This window comes from Sus scrofa, chromosome 9, assembly GCF_054392235.1.
Source record: "Sus scrofa isolate SSC_HxYL_T2T_F1_AM1 chromosome 9, Sscrofa_HxYL_maternal_Yorkshire_Landrace_v2.0, whole genome shotgun sequence".
Classification (NCBI taxonomy): Eukaryota; Metazoa; Chordata; class Mammalia; order Artiodactyla; family Suidae; genus Sus; species Sus scrofa.
The window spans coordinates 34,002,512-34,023,961 of record NC_139391.1 but is presented as its reverse complement, the minus strand read 5'-3'; the positions used below and the strand labels follow the sequence as shown (position 1 = coordinate 34,023,961).

The 21,450-nt window shown below is 36.4% G+C and overlaps 1 protein-coding gene across 12 annotated transcripts in view; it reads right to left on the bottom strand.

Moving 5' to 3' along the window:
- The window catches only part of DYNC2H1 (dynein cytoplasmic 2 heavy chain 1), a 364,937-nt gene that overhangs the window by 137,190 nt on the left and 206,297 nt on the right, over positions 1-21,450 (bottom strand). For all 12 annotated transcript variants that reach the window (XR_014815142.1, XM_084975882.1, XM_084975883.1 and 9 more), the window contains one exon: positions 21,315-21,419. Coding sequence is in view for 11 of the 12 variants with exons in the window: in XM_084975882.1 (XP_084832008.1) it covers positions 21,315-21,419 (105 nt within the window). In the remaining variant the exon portion in view is untranslated. The remainder of the gene's footprint in view (positions 1-21,314; positions 21,420-21,450) is intronic.

Here is a 21,450-nt window from a genome sequence, read left to right as displayed (position 1 = left end):
CTAAAGTAACTCTTGTACAGACATTGCAGGAGAAAAGTACACGAATGTCCATATGATAAACAGATAAACAAATTAGGTTACATTTACATGATGAAATATTATACAGCAACAAGAATGAGTGAAACTATAGCTAATCCAATAACATGAATAAATCTTAGAAAAATACTGTGGAATGAAAGAAGTCTTAGAACACCATATATAATAAAAATTCAAAAAAAATAAACCAATATATTTTTAGGCACAAATGTGTGTGTGTGTGTGTGTGTGTGTGTGTGTGTGTGTGTGTATAAATGCATGCATGTAACACAACTATTTTAAAACTATAAAACTATTAAAAAGTCAAAAACAACAACAACAAACAAATAAACAACAACAGAAAGAGGAGTTTTTATTGTGGTGCAGCAGAAACGAATCTGACAAGGAACCATGAGGTTGTAGGTTCGATCCCTGGCCTCTCTCAGTGGATTAAGGATCTGGTGTTGCCATGAGCTGTGGTGTAGATCCCAGACACGGCTCAGATCCTGTGTTGCTGTGGCTGTGGCATAGGTCGGCGGCTGTAGCTCCAATTTGACCTGTAGCCCGGGAACCTCCGTATGCTGCAGGTGTGGCCCTAAAAAGCAAAAAATAAAATAATAAAATAAAATAAATAAAACTATTAAAAAATTATAAACAAAACAGTCTGCTCCATTAGCAGAAAGGCAGGAGGATGGGTAGAAGAGCATCTTTAAAGTTGATACAGGAGATGGGATTAAGATGGTGGAATAGAAGGACTGGAGCTCAACTTCTCTCCTAAAAACAACAAAACTTACAACTAAATGCTGAGCAGTCTTCAACCAAATGGACCAAAAACTTTCAAAAAGATATCCTACTCCAGAAGACAAAGAGGAGTCCACATCAAGAGGTAGGAGGGGCAATTATGCAATATAAGCAACCCCATACCTCCCAGGTGGGAAGCCCCACAGACTGGAAAGTAACTGGTTCACAGAGACTCACCTACAGGAGTGAGAGTTCTGAGCCCCACATCAAAATTCCATGTGTGGGGATCTGGCACTGGGAGAAAGAGCCCCTGGAGCATCTGGCATTGAAGGCCAGTGGGCCTTGTGTGCAGGAGCTCCATGGAACTGGGTGAAACGGAGACCCCATTCTTAAAAGGCACACACAGAATTTCATGTGCACTGGGTCCCAGGGCAAAGCAAAGTCTCCATAGGAATCTGGGTCAAACCTGACTTCAGTTCTTGGAGGACATCCTGGGAAAACAGGGGTGAATGTGGCTTATAGGGGAAGGACACTGGGAGCAAAACTCTCCAGAATATTCAGCAGTGTGCCTTTCTCTGGAGGTGGCCATTTTGGGGAAATCTGACCCCACCCATCAGTGCTGAGAAGCCCCAGGGCAAGCAACAATCCTGGTGGGATCACAGCCCCTCCCATGAGTAAACAGGCTGCAAAAAGACCTCCCAGGCACACAGCCACCACTGATCTCATCCAGAGACAAAGCCCCACCCACCAGAGGGATAGGAATCAGCTCCACCTACCAGTGGGCAGGCATCAGTCCCTCCCATCAGAGAGCCAAAAGCAAGCCCCCAAAACAACTTCAATCACAAGGAGGGCAAACACCTTGTGATTGAAGGTGTAAGGAGAGGCTACAACTCTATTATCTGCAAAAAGGTCACCACACCAAAAACCTATAAAAATGAAAAGACAGAGAGCTATAACTCAGATGAGGAAGAAAGGAAAAACCCCAGAAAATCAGCTAAGTGATCAGGAGATTCTCAGCCTTCAGGAAAAAGACTTTAGACTGTTGCTGCCAAAGATGATGCAAGACACTGGAAATAAACTGGAGGCAAAGATGCATAATTTACAGGAAACGCTGAGCAAAGACATACAAGATATAAAACTTAAACAAGAAGAGATGCAAAATACAATAACTGAAATAAAAAAACTCACTAGAAGCAGCCAACACCAGAATGCAGGAGGCAGAAGAACAAATAAGCGAAGTGGAGGACAGACTACTGGAAATTATGGATGTGGAACAGAATAGAGAAAAAAGATTGAAAACAAATGAAGAGAGTCTCAGAGAACTCTGGGACAATTTAAACACACCAACATCTGTATTATGGGTACCAGAAGGAGAAGAGAGAGAGAAGGATACAGAAAAAATATTCCAAGAGATAATAGCCAAAAAGTCCCTAACATGGGAAAGGAACCACTCACTCAAATCCAGGAAGCACAATGAGTACCATATAAAATAAACCCAAGGAGGAACACCCTGAGACACATATTAATCAAACTGACCAAAATTAAAGACAAAAAGAAAATCTTGAAAGCAGCTAGGGAAAAGAAACAAATAGCATACAAGGGGACCCCGATAAGGTTATCAACAGATTTTCCAGCAGAAACTTTGCAGGCCAGAAGGGAGTGGAATGATATACTTAACATGATAAAAAGAAAAAACCTCCAACCAAGATTACTTCACCAGCAAGGCTCTCATTGAGATTTAAGGAGAAATCAAAAGCTTCACAAATAAGCAAAAGCTAAGAGAATTCAGCAACACTAAACCAGCTTTACGACAAATACTAAAGAAACTTCTCTAGGCAGAAAAGGCTGCAACCAGAAACAAAAATACCACAAATGACAAGGCTCACCAGTAAAGGCTCATACAGTAAAGATACAAAATCATCCACACACAATTATGCCACCAAAATCAGAAACCACGAGAAGAGGTGGGTACAAATGCAGGACACTGGAGATGCACTTGCAATTAAGAGACAAACAATGTAAAACAATCTCATATATATATATATAGACTCATATCAAAACTTCAGAATAACTGCAAACCAAAAATCTACAATTGATACACAAACAAGTAAGAAAAATCAACTCAAATACAACACTAAAGATAGTCATCAAACCACAAGAGGAGAGTATAAGAGAAGAAGGGAAGAAAAAAGAGCAACAATAACAAAAAAACAAATACAAAGCAATTAATAAAATGGCAATAAGAACATATATATCAATAATTACCCTAAATGTTAATGGACTAAACGCCCCAACCAAAAGACAGAGACTTGCTGAATGGATACATAAACAAGATCCATATATATGCTGTCTTCAAGAGACCCACTTCACTTCTAGGGACACACACAAATTGAAAGTGAGAGGATGGAAGAAAATATTCCATGTGTACGGGAATCAAAAGAAAGCTGGAGTAGCAATACTCATAACAGACAAAACAGACTTTAGAATGAAGCATATTTTAAGGGACAAGGAAGGTCACTACATAATGATAAAAGGATCAATCCAAGAAGAAGATATAACAATTTTAAATATCTACACACCCAACTTAGGTTCACCACAATATATAAGGCAACTGTTAACAACCTTAAAAGGACAAATTGACAATAAGACAGTAATAGTGGGGGGCTTCAACACTCCACTTACAGCAATGGACAGATCATCCAGACAGAATATCCATAAGGAAACAAAGGCCCTGAATGAAGCATTGGACCAGATGTACTTAATAGATATTTACAGGACATTCCATCCAAAAGCAACAGAATGCACATTCTTCTCAAGTGCACATGGAACATTCTCTAATATTGATCATATCCTTGGCTACAAATAAAACCCAGGTAACTTTAAGAAAACTGAAATCATATCAAGCAACTTCTATGACCACAACACTATACAACTGGAAATCAACAACTAGAAAAAAACTGCAAAAAAAACCACAAACACATAGAGACTAAATAACATGCTACTAAACAACCAATAGATCACGGAAGAAATCAAAGAGGAAATTAAAAAATACCTAGAAGCAAATGACAACAAAGATATGACACTCCAAAACCTATGGGATGCAGCAAAAGCCATTCTAAGAGGAAAGTTTAAGCAATACAAGCCCACCTCAGGAAACAAGAAAAAGCTCAAATAAACAAGCTAACTTTACATCTAAAGCAGCTCGAGAGAGAAGAACAGACAAGACCTAAAGTTAGTAGGAGGAAAGAAATCATAAAGATCAGAGCAGAAATCAATGAAATAGAAACAAAGAAAACCGTAGAAAAGATCAATGAAATGAAAAGCTGGTTCTTTGAAAAGATCAACAAAATTGATAAACACTTGGCCAGACTTATCAAGAAAAAAAGAGAGAGGACTCAAATCAATAAAATTAGAAATGAAAAAGGATAAGTAACAACGTACATCACAGAAATACAAAGGATCATAAGAGACTTCTATATGCAACTATATGCCAATAAAATGGAAAACCTAGAAGAAATGGACAAATTCTTAGAAAGGTACTATCTTCCAAGACTAAACCAAGATGAAATAGAAAAGATGAATGGACCAATCACAAGAACTGAAATTGAAACTGTGATTAAAAAACATCCAACAAACAAAAATCCAGGACCACATGGCTTCAAAGGAGAATTTTATCAAACATTTAGAGAAGAGCTTATACCTACCTTCAGAAACTATCCCAAAAGACTGCAGAGGAAGACTCACTCCCAAACTCATTCCATGAGGCCACCATCACCCTGATACCAAAACCAGACAAAGATACCACAAAAAAAGAAAACTATAGGCCAATTTCACTGATGAACACCAATGCAAAACTCCTCAACAAAATACTAGCAAACCACATCCAACAATACATTAAAAGGATTATACATCATGATCAAGTGGGATTTATCCCAGGGACTCAAGGTTTTTTCAATATCTGCAAATCAATCAGTGTGATACACCCATTAACAAACTGGAGAATAAAAACCATATGATCCTCTCAATAGATGCAGAAAAAGCCTTTGACAAAATCCAACACCCATTTCTGATAAAAACCCTTCAGAAAGCGGGCAGAGAGGGAACCTACCTCAACATAATAAAGGCCATGTAAGACAAACCCACAACTAACATCATTCTCAATGGTGAAAAGCTGAAAGAATTCCTGCTGAGATCAGCGGGACAAGGATCTCCTCTCTCGCCACTACTCTTCAACATAGTTTTGGAAGTCCTCGCTACAGCAATCAGAGATGTAAAAGAAATAAAAGGAATCCAAATTGGAAAGGAAGAAGTAAAACTATCACTATTTGCAGATGATGTGATACTATACCTAGAGAATCCTAAAGAGTCTACCAGAAAACTATTAGAGCTCATCCATGAGTTTGGCGAAGTCACAGGATACAAAATTAATACACAGAAATCGAGGGCACTTCTATATACTAACAATGAAAGATCAGAAAGAGAAATTAGGGAAGCAATCCCGTTTACCATCACATCCAAAAGAATAAAATACCTAGGAGTAAACCTATCTAAAGAGACAAAAGACCTATACTCTGAAAACTATGAGATGCTGATGAAAGAAATCAAAGATGACACAAATAGAGAGAAAGACATACCATGCTCTTGGATTGGAAGAGTTAATATTATCAAAATGACTATACTACCTAAGGCAATCTACAGATTCAATGCAATCCCTATCATATTACAAAGGACATTTTTCACAGAAATCAAACAAAATATTTTAAAGTTGGTTTGGAAGCACAAAAGACCCAGAATAGCCAAACCCATCCTGAAAAGGAAAAATGGAGCTGGAGGAATCAGGCTCCCGGACTTCAGACTATACTACAAAGCAACAATCATCAAAACCGTCATGGTACTGGAACAAAGACATAAATATAGATCAGTGGAAAAGGATAGAAAGCCCAGAATTAAACCCACGCACCTACAGCCAACTCATCTGTGACAAAGGAGGCAAGGCTATACAATGGAGAAAAGACAGCCTGTTCAATAAGTGGTGCTGGGAAAACTGGACAGCCACATACACAAAAATAAACTCCAAATGGATGAAAGACCTAGATATAAGACCAGACACTATAAAACTCTTAAAGGAAAACAAAGGCCAAACACTCTCTGACATAAACGACAGAAACATCTTCTCAGATCCACCTCTTAGAGTAACGACAGTAAAAACAAAAATAAACAAATGGGACCTAATTAAACTTAAAAGTTTCTGAACAGCAAAGGAAACCCTAAACAAAATGAAAAGACAACCACAGAATGGGAGAAAAATCTTTGCAAATGAATTGACTGACAAGGGATTAATCTCCAAAATTTATAAACACCTTCTACGGCTCAATACCAAAAAAACAAACAACCCCATCAAAAAATGGGCAGAAGATCTAAACAGACAGTTCTCCAAAGAAGACATATAGATGGCCAAAAAACACATGAAAAGATGTTCAACATCACTCATTAGTAGAGAAATGCAAATCAAAACCACTATGAGGCACCACCTTACACCAGCCAGAATGGCCATCATCAAAACGTCTACAAACAATAAATGCTGGAGAGGGTGTGGAAAAAAAGGAACATGATTACACTGTTGGTGGGGTTGTAAATTGGTGCAACCACTGTGGATCACAGTATGGAGATTCCTCAGAAAACTAAAAATAGAACTCCCATTTGATCCAGCAATCCCACTCCTGGGCATCTATACAGAGAAAACCATGACTCACAAAGACACATGTACTCTGATGTTCATTGCAGCACTATTTTCAATGGCCAAAACATGGAAACAACCTAAGTGTCTATTCACAGAGGAGTGGATCAAGAAGATGTGTACATATACACAATGGAATATTACCCAGCCATTAAAAGGAACGAAATGCAAGCATTTTCAGTAACATGGATGGACCTAGAAATTATCATGCTAAGTGAAGTCAGTCATACGATGAGACACCAACATCAAATGCTTTCACGAACATGTGGAATCTGAAAAAAAGGACACAATGAACTTCTTTGCAGAACAGATACTGACTCACAGACTTTGAAAAAATTATAGTTTCCAAATGAGACAGTTGAGGGGGTGGGGGATGCACTGGGGTTGTAGGATGGAAATCCTATAAAATTGGATTGTAATGATCACTGTACAACTGTAAATGTAATAAATTGAGTAATTAAAAAAATAAAGTTGATACAAGTTTCTGGTAATATCCTGGTGCTTGGGTTGTTTTTGGCTCATAGGTTTCATTATATCATCATCCTCTTGTTTTATTTATATACATTAATATATTAATATTACATATATAGTCTTTTATAAGTATCAAGGATTATGTTTTGAAAAGAAGTAAAAAATTCAAAATTAGAGAAATATGAAGAAGTCCTATAGAAACATAAGTCTTATGAAAGAAAGCTGGTTAAAGGGAATAAGCAATACTGAGCACGGAGGGAAGTGGCTATTTTATATAAGTGGTCAAGAAAAGCCTGTTTGATGAGTTAACATTTAGAGACCTGAAAGGAGTTAAAGAGTAAGCCATGTAGATATTCTAGGGGATGAATGCTCCAGGCAAAGGAAACAGAAAATGCAAAGACTCTTAGGCAGAAACTCAAACAAGTGTGGCAAGTTTGGCTCAGCCAGAGTGAGCAAGGATCAGAGGATCAGAGGACAAGAGAAACAGTAGAAGGCCTGAGCATGCAAGTGCTGGTGGATGTTTGTAATGAATGTTTTTAACACTGAGCTGGCTGGAAAGGGATTGTAGGAAAATGACTGTTGCTATTACCATCTAGAGAATATGAAAATGTGCATTCTTTTGTTAGAAAATCTTATTTCCTGGAGAGAGTTGGGCTGGCCTAAGAATAAGGAAGTCTCTTTCCAGAAGCCAAGCCTTATTTGACCATACCTAAAATCTCTATAGAAGATTACGGGCTTGTGTAGATGTGGATTCAAATAAATTTTAGACCTTTTTTTTTTCTGAATCTTATAGTCTATTGAATATATGTACAAAAGTTAGAAGTATTCACACCAAAATTTCATACAATCATCTCAGGCTGTTCTAGGGATGCATTGATTTCCAAAGAAAGTGACGGAGTGGTTTCGCTAAAGACTATTTTGAGAATTGCACTTTACCATTTCTCTGAGTTTATTAATTCCATAAATCACAGTTTGAGATTGTTGAAGTGAAAAGTCTTAAATATCATATTCAATTATATGACTTTTTTTTTTCCTTATAGCCATGGGACCAAATCACAAAGCCGGAATAAAGAAAATAATTTTTTTTGTTTGTTTTAAACAGAAGAACAAATATGGCATTTACTAAATTTAGGAATTCCTAGGTTAAAAACAGTCATTTGAGAAAAAAAAAAATCTTAAAGACTTTGGAGACAGAATTTTCCCCTATAGGAGCAATGTAATAATTCAAGAAGCCTAAATTATACTGCTGAGTATACTACTTATCAGTGTTTGACAACAGGAACTCAGTACCTCTCTAAATAAAGTTTTGAATAGATTATTTCTAAAGTCTGTTCTAAAGCATAATTCCTTAGCAGCTAAGGTTTTTTTTTAATTGTTTTTTATTCTGAGCTTATAGTCAAGCAATAAATGTGACTTTGTTTTGACCAGTTTGTAAATAAGAATCTGATATGCAGATTTCATGTCATTTAGAATACCAAAATAATCATAAGACTACCCAACAAAGAAGAAAAGGAAACTTTCTCAATCTGATAAAGGACATCTATGAAAAATCCTCAGCTAACCTCCTATCTAATGACCAGAATGCTTTTATCTGATAAAAGATTTGAACAAGCCAAAGCATCTTCTTCCTATTCAACATTTACTGGAGATCCTAGCCACATTTAAAGGCCAGAAAAATAAATTAAATAGATACAGATTGTAAAGAAAGAAGTAAAACTATCCTTATTTTTAGACAATGTAATTGTTTAAATAGAAAAGAGTAAGGAAGCTACTAAAAAAGGTTATTAGAATGAGTGATTTAATTTAGCAAGGTCACAGAACAATACCATTTAAAATCACATCAGAAAAGTAATTCAAAAATATCACAGAAATACATTTTAAAAGACCTAAAAATTGAAAGATTCTACATATATAGTTCAGTAAACCCAATACTGATAATATTTCAATTCTCCCCCAATTGATCTCTAGTTTCAACGTAAGGCCAAACAAAACCCCAGTAAGGTTTTTTTTGTGTGTGGAAATTGACAAACTACTTCTAAAATTTATATAAAAGGTCCTAAAATAGCCAAAATAACATTGAAAAAGAAGAAAAAATTTAGGGAACTTTAGATTATCTGATTTAAAGACTCAACAAAATTACAACAATTGAGACTTTTTTTAACATATCAATAGACATATAGATCAATTGAACAATATAGTAGTAAGTCCATTAAATATGTGGTCAACTGAATTTTTACAAAAGAGCTGAAGTATATTAATGTGGGAAACAATAAAAAACACTTACAACTGAATTTTTACAAAAGAGCCAAAGTATATTAATGTGGGAAGCAATAAAGAACACCTACAACTTAAGAGAGCCAATAACTGAATTTTTTTAAATGTGCAAAAGATTTGATCACTTTAAAAAGATATAGAAATGACCAATAACCACACTGAAAGTTGCTCAATATTATTATTATTATTACCATTATTTGCTTCTTTAGGGCTGTACCCATGGCATATGGAGGTTCCCAGGCTAGGGGTCGAATCGGAGCTACAGCTGCCGGCCTAAGCCAGAGCCACAGCAACACCAGATCCAAGCTGCATCTGCGACCTACACCACAGCTCATGGCAACACTGGATCCTTAACCCACTGAACAAGGCCAGGGATTGAACCCGCAATCTCATGATTTCTAGTTGGATTTGTTTCTGCTGCTCCACGATGGGAACTCCACTCAGTATTATTATTAATCAGAAAAATACAGATTAAAACTACAACTAAATCTCATTTAACTTATTAGAACAGCGAATATTAAAAAGACAGATAATACTAATATTTTTGGAGGTGAAATTTTTATAAACCTCAGTAGCAAGTTAATTCACATGAGCACTAAAACTGTATAAGTATAAAATTAAAGCTAAGTACAATAAAAAACAGAGAATATCTTTAACAACCTTTAAGTTCTAGAAAGAAACATGATGTTACCAACAACTAGAAAATAATTAGACGCTGAAGAAAGGAAGTAGGATAAGACATTTCCTTACAAATGCATGCCATCCATTCTCATTGAGCATGATCTGGTGTATCACTAACTGATTCCTTGTGACAAACTCCAACCACAGAGACTTATTTAAACTTTTCTCACTTTCTTAAACTTTTGAACTCACCCTTTAATGAGAAGATCCAGAAAACCAAGGGCATGAGAGCTTCAAATTTTCTTCTCTGTTTCAAAATAACTCTTTTGGTTACTTGTGTTTTTTCATCTCATCTCTAAGGAACAATTACCCTTTCTGCTTTTACGAGGCTAACATACCTGCCCAAGTCTCCTTGCTTGGATAAATCACCCCCATTTCCTGCATATCCAATCTCCACCTCTACACTGGTTGCTTTATCTCAGTCATCAAACATGTTCAAGTCACCGAGAACCTTAAATTTGGTCCTAAACCCATGGTTTACTCAAGACACATTCACCACTAAGATTAACAAGAGTACTGATGGCGTTCAGGACTCACTATCCCTAAATATGGCACTTTGGCATATTGTATGTTTTAAGCTAAAGGAATGTAAGAATCATAGGTGCAGGAAGGATTCTTTGATCTTCTCCTGAATCAGGTGATAAGACCCTCAGGTAAGGAGTACCCTCACTACAATCTGGAGAAAAGGAACAAGCATCCTGATCTCTGCAGACAGAAGGACACTAGGAAATCTTAACTAAGTTTCCCCCAGCTTGCTGTTCTTAGTTCATACCACTTTGTCCTATCACATCTCCCATGACTTTCCACTCTCCATCAAATCTGGCATAAAAATGCTCAGGTTTAACAATTACTTTGGACCTTCATTTCCTCATGAAGGCTCCCATGTCATACAAATCTTAAGTAAATCTATGCACTTTTCTCTTGTTAACCTGTCTTTTCTCCAGGAACAGCCCCAGCTAAGAATCTAAAAGCATAGGGAAAAAAAGGGTTTTTTTCCCTCCCCTACACTATTATACATGCAGTTGATTCTATATAGCACATTATTTGAACTCTGAATAAAAATATTCTTTCCTCAAAGGTCATAAAATATACTGATGCCCAATTCTAATCCCCATTGAACATTTTTATTATTTCAATTTATCTGTACACTCACTTGTTATTTATAATTTCTTAAAAAAATAGTAGTTGTCCCATGGTTTATAGTATACCTCTTTAATTAATCAGTCAATCTTCATATATTATTATACCATTCCACTATTCTATAAGGATCTTACAACAGCATACTCCAACTTCCTTCCTCCTAACTTTTGTGCTATAGCTTTTGTTCACTTTATTTTCACATATTCTATCAATATGTAGGAGATTGCAATGATTTTGTTTGTTTTGGGCAGTTATCTTTCAAAGAAATTAACATAAATATTTAGTTTAATTAACTTTTTTCCATCCCCAAGCTCTACATTTGTTTGTGTAGATTCAATAATCTGTTTGGTATTACAGCTCAGCTCTCTCGCCTGAAAAACTTCCTAAAACATTCTTGTACAGTAAATCTGCTGGCAATAAGTTCTTTTATTTGCCTAAGAAAGATTTTATTTCTTCATTTTTGAAAGCTGTTTTGCTAGGTATAGAATTCAGGGTTTAAATCTTTTTTTTTTTTTTTTTTAGCACTTTAAAGTTACCATTCTAGTGTCTTCTGACTTGAATGATTCTAAGGAGACGGCAGCTCTAATACTTATCTTTGCTCCTTTGTATGTAGTGTGTCTTTTCCCCCTTTTAGCTGCTTTCGGTATTTTAATCTTTTGCTTTTGACAGTTTAAATACATCATATTGGTGGGCTTATTTTTCTTGGGGTGGGAAGGGTGGAGATTTATCCAGCACGATGTTTTTTGAAATTCATGGATTTGGGATTCCAACTACGTAACTGTTAGACTGTTTGATACTCTTCCACAATACTCGATGCTTTGTTTCATTTTTTTTCCACTCTTTTTTTCTCCTCTGTTTCAGTCTGAGTAGCTTCTATTGATTTATCTTCAACTTCGTTGACTCTCTCCTTGCTGTTTCAAATCTAATGATTAGCATATCAAAGATATCCTTCATCTGTTAATATATATTTTATTTCTAGCACTTTCATTTCATTCATTATATAGTTTCTATATCGCAGCTGAAATTAACCTTCTGATCTTGCATATTGTTTACCTTTTCCACCAGAATCTTTAGCATATAAATGGGAATTATTTTAAATTGGCTCTTAGTTCCAAAATCTGTCATAGGTCTATTAACCTAAGTCTAGGTCTATTGATTATTTTTGATTCTTTTTTTTTTTTTTTTTTTTTTTTTTTTGTCTTTTTTCATCTTTTCTATGGCTGCACCCATGGCACATGGAGGTACCCAGGCTAGGGGTCCAATTGGAACTGTAGCTGCCAGCCTACGCCAGAACCACAGCAATGCAGGATCTGAGCTACATCTGCGACCTACACCACAGTTCACAGCAACACTGGATCCTTAACCCACTGAGCAAGGCCAGGGATCGAACCTGCAACCTCATGGTTCCTAGTCAGATTTGTTAACCACTGAGCCATGATGGGAACTCCCTTACTTTATCTCTTAAGAGAAAAAACTTCTAAGAGAGTATGTTATCTTTTATTGCACTTTCATATGCTCTGTATGTTTTGTTAGAGCTGAACATCTTGTGCAGAGTGGTAGAGACTAAGTTAGTTTTAATGCTTGGAAATGGGCATTCCTTTCCTTCTGTTAAGCCTTTAGAGTGGGAGTCTGTGTGCAATGAGTTTTCTTCAGTACCTTAAGGGCAACAGTGGATTTTATCTTTGTTGTTTTGTTTTGGTTTGGTTTTGCCTCTCCCCACAGATTAAGGAGTTGTTTTTGTTTTTGTTTTTTTTGCCTTTTTTTTTTAAAGGGCCGTACCTGCGGCAATATGGAGGTTCATTCCCAGGTTAGAGGTCAAATCAGAGCTACAGCTGCCAGCCTATGCCACAGCCACAGCAACACCAGATCCAAGCCGCATCTGTGACCTACACCACAGCTCACGGCAATGCCAGATCCTTAATCCACTGAGCAAGGCCAGGGATCAAACCCGCAACCTCATGGTTGGAATTGTTTCCCCTAAGCCATGACAGGAACCCCAGATTAAAGTTTTTTGCTCCATAAAGCAGATAGGGACAGAGTTTTACGCCTCTCCTCCTCCCAAACCGACATTATTTCCTTCCCTCAGCCACTACCACAAAGGAAGCTTTTAAGTACTCTCATCAAGTAAGGGTCCATGGAGAAAAAGCCCTTAAAAGGGTGAGAACTCACCCTAAATCTGTGGCTTTCATTCTCCAGCAGCCTGCACTTGGCCTTGAATAATTCATTAAGCTTAATTCTTACCAGTGCCTGGCTGCATCTGCTCCAGGTAGAAAAAAAAACAAAAAACAAATGCTTCTATCTTTTAACCACCTGCAGATACTTGTCTCTCCTTAGATTTTCGCTAATTGTTCCATGATCTCAGCTCTCTGATAGGTTCAAGAAAAGTCATGAACTTAGTTTGGCTTCTTCTGTCATTGTAAGAGGTTAACTTATTATTGACCCTTCTTTCGCCCCAAGTATGGCCACAATCAAGACAGAGTTCTAATATTCCATTTATCTAACCCAATGAAAAGTGTACCTTTTTGATCTTGGTATTTGAATATTAATCCAGGGGAGAAATCTGAGTGACTTTGCTACTTTGCTGTCTTGGTTCAAGGGGAGAAGGGATGTGAAAGAGATGGAGGAGATTGGCATTATCATTAAGGATTTTTACCAGAACCAAACAAAATAATGGGGACTACTATTTCTTGAGTGTTATTTTAAGTATTTCATACATCTGGGCAAACAAAAATCAACATGTGTCACCTACAGAAGATAGTGCTTCTTCTCAGTCAACAAAGATACATGCTAATGATAACAGTTTGGAGCTTAAAGAACATGATTTTAAGTATTAAATTTAATTATGTTTAGCTTTCATTTTCCCAAAGTTTTGTTTAACAAAATAAGCTGTACAAACTAGAACTTCCTTTTTATTATAAAAAGGGTAAAATTTCAAACATTCATAAATTTGAAATTGTAAGAGTGGTACAATTTCTGCCTTAAAGATTTCTCTAGTAGGGCTTCACTTAGCTTAATTTTAAAGTGTTCTCATAGATTCAAATTCTGTGTCATAATTGCACAAATTATGTGCAAACATAAAAAATTACCTAATTCATTCAAAAATTTCTTTAGCAGGTCAGTGAAAAGTACATCTACTCACTGAGATACAAATTCACAGGATCCATACTTAAATAACTAGAATACATGCTTCTATTTTATCCTTTATATTGTAAGGGCTCTTTTTCATACATCTTCCCCCCCGGACTGAATTCCTTCAAAAGAGGGACTATTTTTATTCATCTCTACATTTTCAAAACCTATTTCATTGCCAAGTTCCAGAGGAGCAGTTAATGTTGGACAGCTGAACATATATAAAAGTGAAAAATATCAAAGGATCAATATATGAAGAGGGCTACTTTGGACAGGGTACTGAACAAAACATTTACATGAGCAAAAAGTGGTGTCAGTGTCAAGGCCAGTTCCAACAAAAATGAGGTAAACAAAGGAATTTTGAAATATCTTTATCCAGAAAGCTAATAGAAATATTTTAAAGCATTTTGCTTACAAATCAACTGAAACAATATTTATGGTTGCTTTAAATATAAAATATTTTTAAAACTCTCCTGATTGTCTCACTTTCTGACTGCAGTTTACTCTTGCTAAAATCTTTCAAGGATTTTCCCAGCTCCAAACATATATTAAATATGAGCATTTCCCAGGGTTCTTCTCTTCCGGCTCTATAAATGTTTCCTAATAATCTCTGACTTTCATGGCTTCATCTCCCATAGATGTGCTGTTGTTTGTCAAACCCTTTAAAAAAATCAATATATATCTGAATTCTCTCCAATGTTTATTTAGTCAAAGTTCCTACATTTCCCACTGGATATGACATGGACACCTCAAACACTATTCATTTACACTTTAATAAATCAAGTTGATCTCTTTCCCTTGCTATCATCAAAAATAGAACCTAAACTTTCTTCCTTTTGACATTTGCATTTTGACTAATACAACATCATCAATACAACGTTTCTAACGCAGTGGAAGAGTTGAAGGAAAAGGGATAGTGTATCAGCCGATATTGATGAAACACCTCTGGTGTGTATATTGTAAAAGATTTCTCTTTCTTTTTTCATTTTTTAGTGGCCATACCTGTGTTATATGGAAGTTCCTGAGCCAGGGGTCCTACTGGAGCTGCAGCTGCCGGCCTACGCCACAGCCACAGCAATGCTGGATCTTTAACACACTGCGGGACCAGGTATTGAACTCACATCCTCACGTAGGACTACAATGGATTCATAACCCACTGAGCCACAACAGAAACTCCTACAAAAGATTTTTTAAGAAGCAGGAGTATGGGAGTTCCTGTCATGGCGCAGTGGAAACGAATCCGACTAGGAACCATGAGGTTGCGGATTCAATCCCTGGCCTCACTCAGAGGGTTAAGGATCCAGCGTTGCTGTGAGTTGCAGTATAGGTCTCAGACGTGGCTCGGATCTGGCATTACTGTGGCTCTGGCATAGGCCAGTGGCAACAGCTTGGATTAGACCCCTAGCCTGGGAACCTCCATATGCCCCAGGTGTGGCCCTAAAAAAACAAAAGACAACAACAACAACAGACAACAAAAAGAAGCAGGAGTGTGGCCATCAGCCTCAGGGCAGTGTGAGTCATTTCTTTTTTCTCTTCTTTTCGATTTAAATAACTGAACACCCCTAACTGAGAAAAAGCACCTATGCACATCATACAGGACACCTGAGAAATCCATATATATACATATGCAACTGAAAGTGAGTGGACTGGCCCATGGAGGACACAGTAGAACAAGGGTAGTGGCTGTAGAGCAAGAGGTGGCAGTGGTATGCCCAGCAGAGGGACAGCACCAACTTTTCTGGCAGAGTAGATGGAAGGTGAAGACAGTGAGGGAAGTTTTGCCTGACCACATGTTCTGCAGCAGGAGGGACCCATTGCTCTCTCTGAGGAGAAACTGCAGTGACTGGAGGAAGGGAAAGGAATGGGAAGTAGGCACACAAAGAGATCTAAAGGAAGTGTTTTCTGCTGTCTGCCCCAGGGTCTGGCCCATGGACTTCTCAGAGCCCCCCGCTGGAGGATACGTCTTCTGGGCCATGGGCACACCCAGTGTCTTAGGTTCTAAGCACACATTTCTTCCAACTCTGCTGCCACCCTTTTAAACGTTTTTTGTTTTTTGTTTGTTTGTTTTTTTGCGAGGTTTTTGTTTTGTTTTGTTTTGTTTTTTTAATACATGCACTTGTTCCCTACCTTAGCAGCAGCTACTCATCCCTGATGAGAAAAACCAGAAACTTGGCTTATAGTGCCATCTTCTGGAAGACAAAAAGGCTCCCAAATACCAACCTACTGAACTGTTAGAAACAAAGTAAACAGTCTTGCCTAAATGAGAAAGGTGTTCTTTAATTCAAATGTGATGGCTAAGGCAGTTGTTATAAAACACCATGAAAAATCACACTTACACAGCATCACAAAAAGAAAATGACAATTTTTTAAGCAACCAAACTCAAAGACAGGGAATACTGCAACATAACTGATAAAGAATTTAAAACAGCTGTTATGAAGAAATTCAATGAGCTATATAAGAAAATAAAATGGCAATACAATGACCTCAGGAATAAAATTAATAAACAGAAGGAGTACTTTATCAAAGAGACCGAAATTCTAAAAAAGGAACCAAACAGTATTTTATTTGCACAAAAATACACAAAATGACCAATGGAACAGAATAGAAAAAATCCCAGAATTAAATTCTAGTATACAGAGTCAACTAATATATTCCAGTAAATAGAGTCAAGGAAGCCAAGAATACCCAATGGGGAAAAGATAGTCTCTTCAACAAGCTATGCTAGGAAAACTAGAGAAATACATGCAAAGCAATGAAACTAGACCCCTATCTCATGTCACTCCCCAAAATTAACTCAAAATGGATCAAAGATAAATGTAAGACCAGGTACCATAAAGCTTCTAAAAGAAAACATAGGGAAGAAGCAATGTCTTGGCAATAATTTTTTAAACAAGACACCAAAAGGACAAACACTAAAAGCAAAAATCAACAAATGTGACTACACCATTGTCAAAACAATTAACAAAATGAAAAGACAACCTACAGAATGGGAGAAAACTTTTGCAAATATATATCAGATAAGGAGTTAACATCTAAAATATATAAAGAGTTCAGTCAACTGTATCACACACACACACAAAAAAAATCCGATTAAAAAAATGGGCAGAACAGGAGACATTTCTCCAAAGAGTACATCAAAATGGCCAAAAGACACATGGAAAAGTGCTCAACACCATTATTGATCAGAGAAATGCAAATGAACTCTACAGTGAGACACTACCTTATACCTGTCAAAATGGTTATCAGTCAAAAGACAAGAAACAACAAGTGCTGGCAAGGATATGGAGAAAAGGGAACCTTCGTGTACTGTTGGTAGGAGTGTAAACTGGAGCAGCCACTATGGAAAACAGTATGGAACTTCCTCATAAAATTAAAAATAGATCTATTATATGATCTAGAAATTCCACTGCTAGGCATATATTCAGAGGAAATGAAAACAGGATTTCAAAAAGATATATGAACTCCCATGTTTATTGCAGCATTATTCCTAACAGCCAAGATATGAAAACAACCCATGTCCATCAATGAATGAATGGATAAAAAAGATGTAGAATATATGCACAATGGAACATTAGTCAACCATGAGAAAGCAGGATATCCTTCCATTTATGACAACATGGATGGACCTTAATTAAGCACATTATGCTAAGCAAGTCAGAGAAAAACAAATATTGAATCTAAAAAGTTAAACATGTAAAAAAACAGTAAAATGATGGTCACTAGGGGATGGGACGGTGGTAGTTGTGTTTAAGGGTACAAACTTACAGCAAATAGTAAATAATCCACAGACATGCCTACTATAATGAATACAAGCAATAATATTGTACTATAATTATGTAATGTGATAAATACCGCTACATCAGCAAAAAAAAAAAAAAAAAAAAAAAAAAAACCCATGAAAACTAATAACTGCTGACTCACAGCACTTGTAAATAAGTATCATTAAACTGCAGTAAACACCACTTGTGGTAAATGCCTAGTATGGATACACTCAATTCATTTTAAAATGTCAAATCATCAAATACCTGCTTCAACATCAGTTTCACATCCCTGAACTAGTATATGATCAATAATGTTTTTTGAAAATCTACTCAGCATAATTCAGACTGCTTTGTATCTGAATATTCACTTTCAAAGATGGGCAAGCATTCTAAATGTGGCTTCAAATGTGACTTGGAGTAAAAAGCCCTAAATATGCTCTAAATATACAAATTTTATCACTTTAACTACATATAAATGTTAATCGTAATTTTAAAATGTTGCAGTAATTGATGCACTCTGAAAACTATTTAGGTATAAACATGATAATTAAGAACAGTTAAACAGCTAAGTAAATTAACGGTAAAACAGACTGACAGTTAAAATATAAAGAGAGTATGTATTACCAGAAAACTTTAAGGAAGAATGTTATCCTCTTTTCATTCAATAAATATTTATAAAAATTTAAATACTAAGGCAAGACAAAATAGTGGGATTAGATCATAATAAAATAACTTGGAGAATTATTTGGTATGCTAAATAGAATAACTGAAAAGTAAATATGAATCCAGGTTGTCTCAGGACTATCTAGAAAAATAACATTGGATTCTTATCTTCCTACAGTACTACTTCTCTAGAAATGACAGACTTAAGATAAATGTAAAATGTTTGTTTGCCTCATTTGCTCTGAAACCCCTGATCCCTGAGGTTCCACTTAGACTAGGGAACTTCATGGTAGCACAGCATGCACACCCTGGACTATGTGACTAAGGCTATGACTACCCAGCACCAAGAGGGTCCTCACACTCTGGGCTCTTATCAATGGCCAACATACACGGTCCAGAAACAAAAGAAGGTGGTAGGTGGGCCTCTCTATAAAACAAAGATGCTCAGTATTCTGTATTTCGTGTGTTATATCCTTCCCTGAAGTCTCTAAGGCTGTATCTACTCTAGGTTGCTCTTTTCCCATCACGAGACATTTGATCCAAGCTGTGCTGAGATTCTCTCAGAAGCTGAATGAAACTGAGATTAGATAGAAAGCCAGGTTATGCTATTAACAGGACTTTAAAGACAGACTTTGATCTTCTACTGATAAGGTTCCCAAAGTAAATACTCTCTTGGATTCTATGGAATAAACTTTTATTTCTTTTTTTTTTTTTTTTTTTTTTTTTGTCTTTTTGCCATTTCTTGGGCCTCTCCCATGGCATAAGGAGGTTCCCAGGCTAGGGGTCGAATCGGAGCTGTAGTCTCCGGCCTACCCCAGAGCCACAGCAATGCGGGATCTGAGCCGCATCTGCAACCTACACCACAGCTCACGGCAACGCCGGATCGTTAACCCACTGAGCAAGGCCAGGGATTGAACCCACAACCTCATGGTTCCTAGTCGGATTCGTTAACTACTGCGCCATGGCGGGAACTCCAACTTTTATTTCTTAAATAACCTTCTTTTAACCTTTTTTTTGCTTAAACATTGTTGTAAAATTATACACACATACAAGACACACCTCATATACACACATGTATGCACATATGTATATACATAATTCTTATATGTTATTGGGGCTAATTGAAAAATAATTATTTCAGGTCAACAAAAAGCATGGAGGGAAATGACTAGAGTGTAATCATATATGTTATGAAGCTGAGGGACATGTATGTTTATATTCTTTCACGAACTCTCTGACTTAAAGCTTTGTATGAGAAAGGGAAAAAGAACTAGAGAGTGTTTTGAGCTAGCACAGATAAAGAGAGGTTGTTAAGATCTTATTTGTTCGAGAGAACACTAACACTTATTTATATATTATGCAAATGAGCATATATTTATATACTCACTTTTTTTACAAAGATGTGAGAATGATCATTAAAACTGCATAATGATGAGTTCCTGTCATGGTGCAGCAGAAATGAATCTGACTAGGAACCATGATGTTGTGGGTTAGATCCCCGGTCTTGTTCAGTGAGTTGAAGATCCAGGGTTGCTGTGAGCTGTGGTATAGGTCGCAGATGCAGCTCGGATCTGGTGTTGCTGTGGCTGTGGCATAGGCCAGCAGCTGTAGCTCTGATTTGACCCCTAGCCTGGAAAGGAACCTCCATAATATGCCACAGGTGCATTCCCCCCAAAAAAGTGAGTAATGAAAAATTTAATGAACAATAAAGAGAGAAAACATTATCAGTTTTATAAATGTTGACTAAAAGAGTGAGAAATACAAAACTGTACAGGTATATAAGATAATGCCATCTAGCCAGAATGCCTATAAATTATTAATAGTAAATTGTTAAGCGCTCTAAGAGTTTTCCATACACTGATACATAGTGAAACTTCTGTAATAGTTCACAATCTGGAGCACATACCTTAGCAGTACATTTATGCTTGAAGAGCAGCTGCAGTTCATGGTTCAGAGGCCATGCCTTTACTCAGACAGACTGAATTTAAATACAGGTTCTGTCTCTTATTGGCTCCATGATCTTGGGTAAATAACTTAACTCTCTCCATTTAGTTTTCCTCACATATCAAGAAGGAAAAATAATAGATCTTACCTGATAGAGTTTATGGAGACTAAAGTTTCTGAGTATAAGGTAGTTAAAACACTTCTAGGTACAAAGTTAAAGGTCAATATATGTTAGCTCTTCTTAATTATTTAGTCTCAATAGAAGCCAGAATATACAATGTTCATGGCTAATGTTTTTCTAGGTAGGTCTCAGTAATTTCAAAATCCATACTTACTCCAATGTTTTGTAACATTCAGTCATGAGTGAAATCACATGAAACACTAAATATTTACCTTTTATAAAATAACATACAAATGTAAATTATATATGTATATCTAGTATTTTTTATGAAAACATAAAATTTAGAGATATATTCAAATGCATAAATTAAATATAAAGTAGCTTTAATAAAATAAAAATATATTTTGGATAAAATTGATAGTGTTCAGCGCTATTTTACTAATTTTAACAAATTTATTAAGATAGAATGCTTTTGCTCATTTAAATTTTATTTAAGGTAAGACTGGAATCTATTGTGTTAAATAAAGTAAAACTTTTAAAATAACGGCAGGTGGATCTGTAGTACGAAATAAAATGTAATGTTCCCTTCAGGCCTAGTAGCAACATTTTTTCTAACACTTAGATCTTTTAGGTTACCTGAGAACTGATCATACGCTGAGATGAGCGAGCGATATTGGCAGGCAGACCAAAGAAAATAGGTTTGTCATCTTCTGGAAGTTTTTCAATGACAGCACGGTAGTCCTAAAAACAAAGAAGTAAAAAACAGTTTTTC